The sequence below is a fragment of the Ursus arctos genome, unplaced genomic scaffold, assembly GCF_023065955.2.
Source record: "Ursus arctos isolate Adak ecotype North America unplaced genomic scaffold, UrsArc2.0 scaffold_5, whole genome shotgun sequence".
Classification (NCBI taxonomy): Eukaryota; Metazoa; Chordata; class Mammalia; order Carnivora; family Ursidae; genus Ursus; species Ursus arctos.
The window spans coordinates 57,532,324-57,546,956 of record NW_026623067.1 but is presented as its reverse complement, the minus strand read 5'-3'; the positions used below and the strand labels follow the sequence as shown (position 1 = coordinate 57,546,956).

At 38.2% G+C, this 14,633-nt stretch overlaps 1 protein-coding gene across 2 annotated transcripts in view; it reads right to left on the bottom strand.

Moving 5' to 3' along the window:
• Nucleotides 1–13,781, bottom strand: part of TNPO1 (transportin 1) — an 89,376-nt gene extending 75,595 nt beyond the window's left edge. Inside the window, exon 1 of one of the 2 annotated variants that reach the window (XM_026498810.4) lies at nt 13,513–13,781. In XM_026498810.4, the coding sequence (XP_026354595.1) occupies nt 13,513–13,527 (15 nt within the window). In that variant the 5' untranslated portion in view covers nt 13,528–13,781. The remainder of the gene's footprint in view (nt 1–13,512) is intronic. The other variant, XM_057307443.1, reaches the window with a different exon arrangement.
• Between the last annotated feature and the right edge of the window lie 852 nt (nt 13,782–14,633).

Genomic DNA, 14,633 nt, shown 5'->3' with positions numbered 1-14,633 from the left:
AACTATTTTAGAACCAAGAGACAACACATGAAAGAAAATTCACAAAATACAGGAGCAAACAAACCTGGGAAAATACTGTATCTTATTAGTAATCAAAAAATGTAATAATGAAGTGGTATTTTTAGACTAATTAGCAAAGATAATTTTATAACAATAATACCCTATGCTGCTGAAGATATGATGAATCAACTCCATCAAACTGCTGAGGTAGAGTAAACTCATACAACCCATTGGAAATCAACTCAGCAACCTGTAGCAAGAGCCATACGCATTTGTATACCCTTTGTCCTCATGATTACACTTCTTAGACTGTATCCTAAGAATCCTAAACAAAGAAAAAAAAGTGTTATTCTCAAAGATTTTATCCTAGGATTATTTCTAATACAGCAATAAATTTATGGGTAAACATTCAACTGTTGCATTACTAAGCAGTCATTCAAAAAGACAGTTAATTTCTGTAATGACATGGAAAATGTTTACGATTAAAAAGTGAAAAAAATGATAAAAAGTTGTACGCAGAGAGCAACTACAAATAAGTAAAATGTGTAAGATAAAGACAGAATTGTTAAATGAAAAAGACTAGAAGAAAATAATGAAAAGCTAGCAGTGGCTTAGTGTTAAGATTATGGGCCTTTTTTCTTTGTAAAAAATTTTCAATACTGCAGTTATATTACCTTGAAAATGAAAATAAATAATAAAAATCTCCGAAAGTGTAATTGCTTGAAGTCATAAATAGGACAGGGCAAAAGACCCTAGCGAATGCTCATAATAATGACAGAATCATCAAAAAGCTTAAATCTGGGGCGCCTGGGTGGCACAGTCGTAAGCGTCTGCCTTCGGCTCAGGGCGTGATCCTGGCGTTATGGGATCGAGCCCCACATCAGGCTCCTCCGCTAGGAGCCTGCTTCTTCCTCTCCCACTCCCCCTGCTTGTGTTCCCTCTCTCGCTGGCTGTCTCTATCTCTGTTGAATAAATAAATAAAATCTTTAAAAAAAAAAAAGCTTAAATCACACCTTTTTTACTTGTTAAAAAGTCAAGAAGGTGTGAAATACAGTTTAGAAAGTTTTATGTGAAAACGGTTATGGCACTTAAAGGGTTAAATTTTCTAAAATTAGAAAATTGAAGTACTTGCAAAACTTTTTCCCAGATTATGCCACTAAAATGAGTAGACACAATGATATAAAAGAAGATAGTGGGAATAAAAAATCTTTATAGCAATGGAAAAAAACTCAATTTCTGCAAAGCAAAAGAATTATACTGAAGAAGCTGTTTTATAATCCCAGAGACCTAGTCTCAGAAAAAGAACGGAAGTTTTACTTTTACTTAGATAATGCGAATTACTATAGTTTCTACATTTCTGATTAGTTTTTTAGATTACAGTTTAAATATATGCATGGAAAAATTTTAATGATATAAATTAATATTAGGACTTATTTAAATGTTTAAATGAAATACTAAGTAAAGATATACAGAAAAGTAAGACTACTACAAAACTTAAAACAAGAATACCAACATTTTGTTTAATATAAAAAAAATTTCAGGGCACTTAGCTGGCTTAGTTGGTAGAGCATGTGACACTTGATCTTGGGGACTTGAGTTCAAGCCCCATGTTGGGCCTCGAGACTACTTTAAAAATTTTTTTTCAATCACCTCTCATCAAGTTCATAATTTTTCAAAACACTGATACATAATTTCAGAAGTACCACTTCAGAAAAAAATCAATAAATAGCCTGATTAAACCCTATGCAGAACAAGAAGAAAAAAAATCTCATGAAAATGTAAAAGCCAAAAGCAAACTACAATAAATTTTAGCTTAGAAAAGAGGGTCTATAATTCTTCTACAATGGTTCTTAAGACCTTTATGGCAATAAGTTCTAAAGATTCTCTCAGTAATCACAAGTATGAATATTACAAACAAAATTTACTAATATATGATAAGAAAATTTCAACTGCGGAAATAAATGAGTACACACTACAAATAATTTAAATTTGTCATGTAGCATATACTAAACTGATAAAGGTTAGAGTTCTGGTTCTCTTCATTTTACTATTCAATCATTTATGTCATATGCTATTTTACTCCTTATTTTAAGAAAATAATTCATAAATCATTTAATTTAAAATTAAAACCTTCAGAAAATAGGAAATAAAAACTGTTCAAGATTAAAAAATTGTTGGAATCATCAATGGATTCTTCTTGATATATTTTTCTGCCTAAGAGTGTTAATGTAAATACTAAGAAGGGATGGAAAACAGATACATGTTTATAAATCATCTTCACTTGAAACCAATGGTAAAGTTCTGTGTACCTATGTGGTCTCTGAGACAGATACCATCCATGAGCATACACTTGTAACTGGTAGACAAAGGAGTCTAATGAAATGCTTCAAAAGCACACATTATTTCCATTACACTAAACTGATTCTTAGGGGAAAAAAATTAATTCATTTATTATTTTTTAAAAAAACCAACACTTCCTACATGATTTCCTGGGAGTAAGGTTGGGTGCAAAGAAAGCAAATCTTTAAGTCACATGAAATATTTCCATTAAAAAAAATTTCATACAGCAACTAATCCACATTATTTACAGTTCATAAAATATATAATCTCCAGTCAACTCTTCATTATGCCTTCTTACAGTAGTATGCATATTCTAGAAGGAAGGAACTCCAGAAATTAAATCAATAAGCAAACATTCATTAAGCACTGATATATGCAGGATTTTATAGCTGGAAACTACAAACACAAATTCCTAAGATTTCTTTAGGTTATTAAGTTCAACAATTCAATGTGTTGCGAGGCATTTGAGGAACCTGACTCAAAACACTCGAGATGTTCCAGAGTTTGTATTTCCAAGATTCAGAAAACGATAATTTTACTTGAAATCACAATTTTGTCTTGACTACTGAGCAACTGAAACTACTAGAATCTCATGGAAGTATGAATGTATCAATTCTGTTTTACAAACAAAAATTGCCTGCTGTGTACCTGATCACCAAGTACCAACACTGAAACAAAAGCCTCTAGCCCTCTAAGATGTAAGGGGAAAGTAGAGCCAAGATTTTTATTAGAGCCTTTTCCTTTTTATGCTTCAACCTTTTATTTCTCTACCGACTTTTAAGATTCCCCATCAAATTCCTACATTAAATCTTAAACTATTATACCACACTCATGAATCTGAGCTTACTATTTGCACCAAAACAAGACTCCAGGAAAACCTCCTACCTTACAGTTTTTCCAGTGTTTCATCCTTGACTTAGGGAAGGATGAAGTGTGAGGCCAGGAGAAGAAGGATGGGTGACATAGACACCTGAATCACAGCCACAGCCTTTCTGAAGCTAACAAACCCGATGTAACTTCATGGTGCTTTAGGACCAACTCATCTGGACCTTTAAGTCTTCTGTGCCATGAAGAGCCAAAATAACATCAGGAAAAAAGGTGGGTCAGAGATCTAGGGTGCTTGTCTCAGTTCTTCTCTACCGGAAGAATAGCTGGCTGGCAATCCCGCACAAATCATTTATATTCATTTGGTTCATTTCCCCTGCTATAAAGCAACTAAAGACCATGGTTCTCTCGGCTTCCAGAAGTGAAACATTTTGTTGATTATAAACAATCAGTCTGCTCATATTCCACACATAAAAGGCAGACTTTCTTCTTTATACTTGCTACTGAAATTCTCCAAGCCTTCAGCGAAACTTGTATTCAACTCAACCATTCAAATGTAGTTATGGGACTACTACGTTACATGTCATTTGATTCTTTCTGCAAATACCTGGGCTCCTGTACCAGGCTTAGGTCACTTCTTACAGAAGTCACATTCAATAGCAAGAACAAACTTTAGCTGAAAATGTCAGAAAATGTTTTATCATAACTTGGGTTTCTATCGAACAGAACTCTTTATCCATTATCCCTTTAAAACTGTAACAGAGACTATGTAAAGCATTATTCAACTAAAAATCCAATGGAGTGGGGTACCTGGGGGCTCAGTCCATTGAATTGGGCTTTGGATTCTGGGTTTCATCTCAGGTCATGATGATTCAGGGTCATGAGATCGAGCCCTGCGACAGTTGGGCTCTGCACTCAGCATGGAGTCTGCTTGAGAATCTTTTCCCCTCCTTCTCTGTCTTCCTCTGCTCCTCCCCACTGCTCGTGCATGCTCCCTCTCTCTCCCCCTCTCTCAAATAAATAAATAAATAAAATCTTAAAAAAAAATCCAATGGAGCATTCTAATTCCTGTTCTGGAGCACCTGTGGTTTCAATGATCCACTATTTAATGTACTTTTCCTAAATTAAGTCTCATAGTATTTTCTAATAAAGGTTTGACAAGCAGCATTTTATGAGCTTAATGTATCTTTTTGAAACACAGATCAGGGCTCTTTAGATCATGCCCATATACTGCCAACTGAACTCTCTATCACAAAAGAATTAACCCACGTATTTTATTTTGCCTTTCTAAACAATCAACAACAAAAACTCTGAAAAATATATAATTTATGCCAAGGTCTGGTTAGCTTTACATACAAAGTTTAAATATCTTCACTTTTCTTGCTTTTCTTTCTCTCCTAAAGCTCATCAGGGTGACATATTAAACTCCGACCCACCACTACAAAGAATTATAATCCAGATCTAGAAAGTTAAAATCATCCTTCCGATTAATGCCTACTATACTCTATGCACTGTTCTAGTTGCTGCAGATAAAGCAATAATAGGACAAAGATCTCTGCCCTCTTGGAGCTTACATTTGTGTGGAAGGAGAAAGACAATAAACAGAATATATAATGCAAACTCTATCTACCAAGGGCCAGATAGCAAATATTCTAGGTTTTGCAGACCACATGTCTGTTGTATATTTTCTATTTTTGTTTTACAACCCTTGAAAATATAAAAACTGCTCTTAGCTCACAGGCTGTACAAAAACAGGCAGAGGGCAGTGGGGCTCTAGCTTGCTGACCCCTGATATACCATTGTAGAAGGTGGTATGTACTATGCAAAAAATAAAAAAAGAATCCAGGATAAGGGGGATGGGAGAGGGTAGTTTGCAGTATTAAAAAGGGTGTTTAGAGGAGGTAAGATCTGAGCAAAGACCAGAGGTAAGGCCAGTGAGCCAAACAGATATTTGGGGAAAGGAGATTCCAGACAGCTGAACTAGCTAAAGCAAAGGTCCTAAAGTAGGAACATGACATATGTTTTTGACATAGCAAGGTGGCTAGTGAGCAAGGAGGGAAGTGGTAGCAGGAAATAAGGTCAAGGAGGTAAGGAGAAAAGGGACTGGGTTGGGCAGATTTGTGGGCCACTCTAACTACTAGATCTTCTCTGAATCAAAAGAAGAGCCAATGCAGTACTCTGAATAAAGAAGTGATAGGGTCTGTCTTAATTTGTAAAAGAATAGTTCTCACCACTATATGGAGAATAGGCTGTTAGGATAGACTAGGATAGAATGGAGAGACCAGACAGTAACCTATTTAAACAGTATTTACGACAGCAGTAGCTTGGATCAAAGTGGTAGTAGTGGAGAAGGTGAGGCACAGTAAAATTCTGGATGTATTTTGATGTGTAGAAAAAAATAGGTTGTCCTGAAAGAATGGATTCGAAGAGTCAAAGAAAAAGCAAAGTCAAGGATAACGCTAAGGTTTTAGCCTGAGCCACTAGAAGGATAGGAGTTGCCACTGACGGAAATGGCGGAAGTCTATGTGTAGAGGCAGCACTGGGGAGGAAGTTTACGAGGCTAGCTTTGGACATGCTGAGTTTGATGTATATCATTAGACATTCAGGTAGACAGACTGAATAGGCAGTTGAACATATGAGACTGGAATTAGGGAGAAGAGCTAAAGATCTAAATTTCGGTGTTGCTGGCATTTAGATTGTATTTAAAGCCATGAGACTGAATAAAATTACCAGTGAAGTGAGTACTAACAGTAAAAACAAAGAACAGAAAACAAAAAGCAAGGACTGAGCCCTGGGGTTCTCCAACATAAGAAGTCTGTGAGAAAAAGGAGAATTACAGCAGGCCAGAACAGAGGTAGAAAATAAGCAGGGCTGTGTGGTATACTAGAAAGCAAAAATGAAAGTGCTTCGAAGATAAGGGAACAAACAGCTCTCTCAAATGTTGCTGATAGGCCAAGTAAGATGAACAGAATTAATTGCAGATGGCATTTGGTAACATGGAAGTTACTGGAGAACATGAGCTGCTTCAGTGGGAAAGCTGCAGACAAAAGCCTGACTGCAGTGGGTTTAGGAGAGTACATGGGAGGGAAAAATTTGGCATAGCAAGTGTAGACAAGTCTTTTGAGGAATAATGCTGCAAAAGGAAATGTGAAAAATGGGGAAACAGGTGGTGAAAGTGAATCAAGTTGTTTTTTTGGTTTTTTGCTTTTTAAATAATGGGAGAAGTAACAGCATGTCTACGTTTGCTGGTAGAAATAATTCAATCAAGAAAAAAATGATGTGGAAGGAGAGAAGCTGAATCAGTTTCTTGAGCACATGAGATTGGATGGGATCTGGTACAAAAGCAGACACAAAAACATGAAGAGTTAACCTAAGCAACAAGCAGGAAGATAGCATGTATTGGCACAGATGCTGGGAGATACACAGGATGCTGGGAGTCTGTGGAAGTTCTCCGATTGCTTCTATTTTCTCAGCAAAGTAGGAAGCAAGGTCATGAGCTGAAAGTGAGGATGGGAAAAGAGATACTAGAGGAATAAAGAAGAGAAGATATGAAACAGTCATGCAGGAATGGGAGAGTGAACAGATTCAGAAAATATAGTAAAACAACAGGCAGCATCAAGGGCCCCCTTGAGGAACGTGGTCAGGTATGGTTGTGTGTTTTCTTCCAGCTATACTAAGTTACATAAAAGCAGGGACAAAGCAGAGAATTGGTTTTAACTGGGGCTGTGTTTCTACCAAACAAGCAAAGAGCAAGGACATGGATCCAAGGAGTGATTAAAATGATTAATCATGAAATTTCAGCTGAGTGAAGAAAGGGAGTGAAAATATCAAGAAGATGAGTGGCAGGGAAACGACAATAAGATCAATACAGTGGAGATTCCACTGGAGTCAAAGACGGTGGGGGCTGAGATACAAACTAGGAGTGAATTGCAAAAATAGAAAGTGGGATCACAGTAGAACACATAAAATTGCAACTACAGAAGGACTGCAGTTACTGACAAGGCAAGGGGGATTCACTATGGGAGTGAGTGACTGAGACAGGGTAGACAAGCAGTGGAGGAAAGGTCTAGGAATGAAAGGCCAGGGTACTGGAAAGATTAGTTATGCATATTCTTTTCAATTTCATTATAAAGACTGAGGTAGTACTGAAGAGAGGGGCAATGAGGCTGGAGCTAAAATAACTGAAGAACGAAGAGGAATGACCTGAAAGTCACTGGTATCAATTATGCTATCAAAAGTTGGTAACAATCATAAGGGGTAATGGATTACATAATCTGATGATTTTTAGGGAGAAGGGACGGAGAATAGTCCGAAAGCAGCCAGGAGATACATAGCAGACACCTTTCTCACCTCTAGGAATAGTGATAAGGAGAGCTACAGGGGGAAAAAAAAAAGCCACAGCTGCACAGTGCAAAAGTCAGGTTTCTATAAGAGCAAGAAAGTGAAAGGAGTGTCTAAGAATAGGTTAAGGTCGGACTTTGCAGATGATGGACTGTACATTCCAGTGGGCACAGTAGAAGGGTATGAAGAGTTAGAAGGGTTTTGATTGGTTGGTTGGTTGTTTTAAGATTTATTTATTTGGGAGAGGGAAGGAGGGTGGAGAGAAAGAATCCTCAAGCAAGCGGACTCACTGCTGAGAGCAGAGCCCGACATGGGGCTTGATCCCAGGACCCTGAGATCATGACCTGAGTCAAAATCAAGAGTCAGATACAACAGACTGAGCCACCTGGGCGCCCCTGTTTTTTGTTTGTTTGTTTGTTTTTAAAAGACAAATACAGACCATTTTATGAATCGGAGTGTAGACAATGAAAGGTGACCCGGAGGTCTGGAGGTTCTGTGGCTACTGATAGACATCCTTGAACACAAATGACTCCTGATACACCCACATGCTTCTCCAAGAAATGGAAATTGCTGGGTCAAAATGTTTTTGCTTTAAAATTAAAATGGCTTTACTGATTTACTTAATGTATGAGTTTTGGTACAACCTTGCCAATACATACTAGCAAAACTTTTTCACTTTTGCCAGTATGACGGGAAACAAAATTTCACCGTTTTACTTTGCACTTCCCTAATGGTGGGGGAGAGTGTTATTTCATGTTGGCTGGCTCTATTTCCTCTTCTGTGAATTCGGCCATTTAAGAAATTGAGTTGTCTTTTCCTAATGGTTTATAATGCTTAGAAAGAAACTGTTTTTCTGTTTTATTCCACTCTTAATGATTCACACAAATCAATGTTGAAAATTTCTTGTTTCAAATCTTCCAATGGCTCATGCTAGGCCCAGTAGGTTCTCTCTTCCTCAAATCCCTCTACTATATACTAGAGATAATTAAGGCCCACCAGTCAAATTGGTCAAGCCGTTTAGTTTCCATACTGTCCCTGTTTTTCTACTACATTTGAGATGGTATGGCTCACAAAGCAGAAAATATTTAGTATTTAGTCCTCTCCAGAAAAAGTTTGTGGACTCCTGCTCTATACCTTTTAGGGCCCCTGAACTTCTGGGAGATTCAAGAACATAGTAGGTCTTTATCTTGGCTGACGTAGTCTCTGAAGTGCTGCTCCTATTCCCCTGAAATACCAGAGCCATTTCTCCTACTCTCTGCTTGGAACCTATCACTAGGCCCGCCAGATGCCTCCACAGATTTATATCATAAGAGCTGTAACTACACTTTGTTGTACTTTTTCATTTACTTCTCTCTCTCCAGTAGTATGTAAATCTCTTAATGAAAAGGGACAATCCCAGCACTACTAAATGTGTAGCAAATGAATAAATGGCACACAAAATAAATCTGTCATAATTTGCCATCCTTCTCATAATTTTCGTGTTTTCCTATGCTCCAGCCAAAACTATTATTATTTTTACTTCATTAAGTATTTTTCAAAAATATTATTTTTAATGGCAGCATGTTAATTTTTTTTTACCATTTCTTTGTAGTTTTAGTGGGTACCACCTACCTATTCCTAATCATTCATTTGCATCTATTTAGAATGTTCACAATTTCATAAAGTATCTCTGCTTTCATTCCTTCCTTAGTAAAGACAAAAGCAATGAAATCTTGGTCTTTCTGAGATGACCCTTTTTATCTATGGCAGCCCCTTCTGCACCTGAGGATTAAGGGGCTCTGCCGAATATTATTTTACTAACGACTTCAGAGTGCTTCAAAGTCAACTGTAAAATCCAATTAATTTTTTTCCTTTAGTTTTCAGTATATAATTAATTTCCAACAGCTTGTGGGTAGTCTTATTCTCCTTAACTGGAATATCTCTATTATTTTTTTGGGTTATTTCTCTATTAAGACCTTAGTTAACTTTGGCAGGGGTTTTACTAAATGTATTTTTCAATTTGGTTACTTATAGGCCATTGTCACTTCTTATATAGATGTCCCAAATTTGATAGATTTGTTTTTTTCCTACCCTATTTGTGTTGAGGTCGTTACTAAGAGTGTTTCACCACAAATCATTTTAGAAACCAGCTTTATATATTCATTACCAATTACATCTCATTCAGGTAAGGATATTTTTTCCTTTTGTAAAATATACGCAGATACTTAAGCCCCATCTGGTTTAACTTTGTAATTTACCCATTCATTACTTCCAGGTCAAGTTTACTATTTTCATAATGTGGTCTATGATCTACAATTAGTAGCTCCACTAAATTATAAGATTCATTATAAGATTGTGTATTCATTCGATGTATACATATTCATTATAAGATTCCTAATATGTATATTACATGAAATTTTACAAATAAAGGACATAAGCTTTGCAATCAGGCAGATCTAGATTCAGATTCACCTTGAACACTCCTGAGTCCATGGGCAAAGTACTTGCCTATCTATAGTAACTCCCATGCATAACACAGGGCTATAATAAGGGGCAGAATGTATGTAAAAGTAAGAATGTATGATAAATGCCTACAAATAATGCCTTGTATATTACATGGAAAAATGTTAATGCACTCCCTTTTGTTTGTTTTTTGAAGCATATGAAGCACTAACAAGGACAATAAATGCTGTGCTCCTCAATTTAAGCCCATTAATAAATTCCCTTAATTTAAAGCAATATGGGAATATGGACCATGAGCTTTGGATGTTCATATACTCCAACCCAATATTTTCACTTTGAAGAATCTATCTTAATGAAAGAATCTAAAATACAGAAGTTGTTTCATGTACAAGGATGTTCACTGTAGTGTTTCTTAGAACTTCAAAAATAAATAAATAAATAAATAAATAAATAAATCAGAAACTTGCCAACTGTCCAATAGGAAAATGTTTAATTATGAGAAAGTCACATTTTGTATTAATTTTTAAAGATGCTCATAAAATAATTAATAGCATGATAAACTGCTTATGATGCTAAGTGAAAAAAGGAAAATGTAAAGTTACTCACATAATAAAGTCTGAACTATGTAAAAATCAAATAAACTGAGAAAAAATATTGGAAGGAAATGTATCAGTGGGTTTACAGTAGTTATCTCATAGTTTAGATATTAGTGATTATAATTTTATGAGTTGTTTTCTAAAATACTAATGATCATGATGATGACAACAGCAGTTATTGTTTATGGAGTGTTTACCATATCAGGCTCAGTTCTAAGAGCATACTGTATTAACTCATTTAATCCTCACAGAATTATGAGACGAGAAAATCTGAGGCACAGTGAGATTAAGTAACTTGCCCAAATTCACCCATAATTTCAGAAGGTAACACGATTTGAATCCAAGAAGTGTGGTTCTACAGCTCCTGTGCCTAACTGCGACATTCAAAGATCTGCTTTGCTTTTAAATTTTAACCATTAAAAAGGCACATGTCAACTCAAATCTTGTGGTCTTTCAGTTATCAGCTTTCTTTTAGCTTTAGGCATTCTTTCAGATCTGAAATTAAATAATTGTTCTGCCATTAGGTGCCATTTTGGAATAAGATATAGGCACCATTCCTCTATCTACTCCAGAAAATTTCAAGACAAATCTGCATCCCTATTTCCTGTTCCATTATCTCATTTAACAACTAAGACTCATTTTAACCATTCTAAGTTATTACACCTACTTTCGGTACTTCAAAGAATTCTACTTAGGAGATCCAGAGGTAACCAAACATGGCTTCTAAGGAACTCTCTCCTACGCTAACACCCATCCATATAACTACAAATCTAGTCAGACATCTGTCTTCCATCATAAAGTTCACCCACCCTGTGACCCAGGAGACAGCCCTCACCTGTCAACTCTCTCTGGTTATCTACCATGGCACTGGTTGAATGGGACCAACTAAGAAAGACTCAACATTTGGGGAATTTTTTGTCTCTGATTCCTATTTTTGAAGACGGCATTATTCTCTACTGTTTTTGAAAACAATTACCAGTTAATCAATCACTTTGATTCTTTCAGCTTTCGCACCCTTTTGCTGGTAAACCAAATTGGTTTTTTGGAACAAGACCTTTTTGGCACCAATATGTATTCAAGAATCAATCCCAGGAAGAAATATTCACAACTCACCCTGGGCAATAAAAACAACTCCCACTTAATTGCTGTGCTCCTCTCTGCAGTTTACACTTGATAAATCTATTTCATGACATATGTCACTTCTTTTGCTTTCCTTTATTAACCAAATTTCTTTTCTTAAAAACTGTATTTGCAGAATCCAACATGGATAAAAGTGAGCAATTCTTCTAAAGATAGTACATTTACATTTCAATGCAGTTCATTTACAGTATTTAGAAACAGTGAGTTCATATGAAGGCTTTAACATTATATAAAAAAGAAAAACAAGTCATAAAAACAATGAATACAATATCAAGTGTTGATAATGGAAATATTTACAACCAGAATCATACATATTTTTACCAAAATCTTATCCTGTTTGTAATATATAATGGTAATAAGCTTGATTACTTTAAAAGATTTTTATAGATATTTCAGCAGGAAGAATTTAGTAATTCCCTAAATACCTAGGGCAAAAATGTAACTACATCAAGGCTGATCAAGATGGGGGCCCCTTTTAGGAAAAAGAAAATGGTTCATTAGGCTAACATTAAATTAAGGTGAAGTAAAAACCAGATTGCTAAACTGTTATGCATTATAGCTACATATGCCGAGGAGTAAAAAAGAAATCTGCACCTTCAAACTAATATTCTCCTTTTGCGGCTACAAATTTTCAACTTGGTGGAGCCATTCTCTAAGAATGGTGTGCAGGGCAGGTAAAAGTAGAAAACAAGATCGTTTCCCAAAAAACGGAATGCTTCCCTGCTTCACTAAGTATACCTTATTTGCCATTCTAATACGAAAGCTCTGTTGTAACGGGGAAACTTAAAATCCAAAAGAAACTTTCGTTATCCTAAAAATGAGGTCAGGATGGCCATCTTACAACCTGACATTTCCAAATAGCTATTAGACGATATGACTTGTTTTTTTTTTTTTTATTTTCTTTAGGTCGAAAAATAAAGTAATATTTATAAACTCATCATTGAAGTCATCACTGTTTCAAGGAAGGATTGTTATTAAGCTTCTTAATACAACTGTCAAAATCAATTTGTGGACAGCCGCCAAGTTTAAATTTCTACATCTGTTGATGGACCAAACTGATTAGTGATTGTTAAGATAACGGACAAATTGTAAGCAACCCTTGCAACATCCAGTCGGTTTTTACAATCGGTAGACAAATAGGCGATCATTTCTAAAGGAAGAAATTTAATTTTGTGGTAGCCGGTCTGCTCCTCAGCAGCTGTTCCCTGTTGCGTGTTCGCGTGGGAGAAGTACAAAGGGTGGAAGTGCAAAAAACAAACCCACCACGCAAAGCCCGCACAAACATTAAAATTATGTAAACATGTCGTGAGGCCAAGAGGGGCCCCAAGGGGCAAGAACAGCCCAGAGAAAGCGATCAGCCAGCTGAGTGTGGAGGCGAAGGTGTGTGCGGAGCCCAGGACACCAGGGCCGAGAGGGCCGGGCGGGGGGACAAAGACGGGCCATCCGGGGCAGCGCCCGGCAGTGCCCCAAAGCAGGAAGCAGCCGTCCTAGAGCAGCGACTGCGACAGCAAGGCCCTCAAACTCCGCGTATAACAAAAAGCTCCCCAGCGAGAAGGCTCTCCCCTTCGCACCGCCGCTACTGGGCCCCAGGCCCTGACCTCGGACACCTGAGGAGCGCTGCCCGACCCCTGCCAGTGTCCCGCACGACGGCCCGGCCGGCAGCTGTTGGGCTTAGAACCGCGCCGCCGCCGCCGCCGCCGGCGGGCTCCAAACGGCCGGGAGGGCGGCGGGTCGGGCGCCCCTCCCCGCGGCCCGTCGGGCAGCTTCGGAACAGCTGGCCTCCGCTCCCGCCCTCCAGTCTGGGGCCGCGCACCCTCACGCCACCTACCCGGTCCCACACCATCCCAGAGGCCTCCGGCGCTCGGGCCCTCTGCCGTAGCGGCGCTGCCTCCCGTCCGGGGCCTGAAATGGCTGCGGAACAAAGAGAATCTGGGCTCTGGCGAGCGCGGGTCCGATTGGCCGGGGGGCGGGGCCCGCCTCGGGAACATTCGGCGGCGGTCGCCTAGGCAACGGCGGCGCGGCTGGGAAAACCCGGGCCTGGGCCTGCAAGGCCTGCGGTCTTGCGGCCGGCGGCGCGCGCCAGCGGTTGCTCAAGCCGGCCCTGAAGCCCGCTGCTCTGCGCGGTGAGGCCTCGACCAAAATGGCCCTGTAAGTGCGGATGCTTGGGGGCTGTCCAGGGCCTCCTAGCATGACCACCCTACACCAGCGAACTTCCGTACCCCAGGGTAATCTCCCAAGTGACAGCCCTGCCCCGGGAGCCTATTTAACAGCGAACATTCCGCATATCCCCCAATAATACAGTTCCAACGTCGCCGGTAAAAAACGAACGACATCAGTAGATGGATGTGGGCAGAAGGCTGCCTGCTAATGTTGCGTGATTGACTTTTGAGCTATACTGCATCTGGCATGCCAGCTGCTGTGTATGTTAAAATTAAAGGATTTATAGAATTCAGTTTTACATGTCCGAGTGTGTATTCGAATAAAACTAGTTTCTTGCTCTTAGAAATAACAAGCCCTCCTCTCCGTAAGCAGCCATCACGAAAATTAAAATGTCTTCTGTTTTCTAAACAGAACACAATTCAAAATGGGAGAGGTAGGTATTTTTATACTCAATTATAATAATGGTAATGAATTGATAAATAACAGCCCCCTTCCCCACATTATTCTTATATATAAATTTACTATGTATGAATATTTTTTAATTTACATAGCTGGATAGTCATTATATCCTACGGTGATGATGCCGCTGATAGTACTCGTCCTCATAAGATCAACGTGTGTAAAATGCCGGCAGTTTCGACTATCCTACTTGCAAGTGTTGTATATACCACGTTTTGAAAATGTGTAGCAGTTGTTGCCTTCCAGGCATATTCTAGATAAAAGTATAGTACTGATACTAGAAAGTGTTTTAAATGTATATTGATATAGATTATTTGTTAACAAACTTGC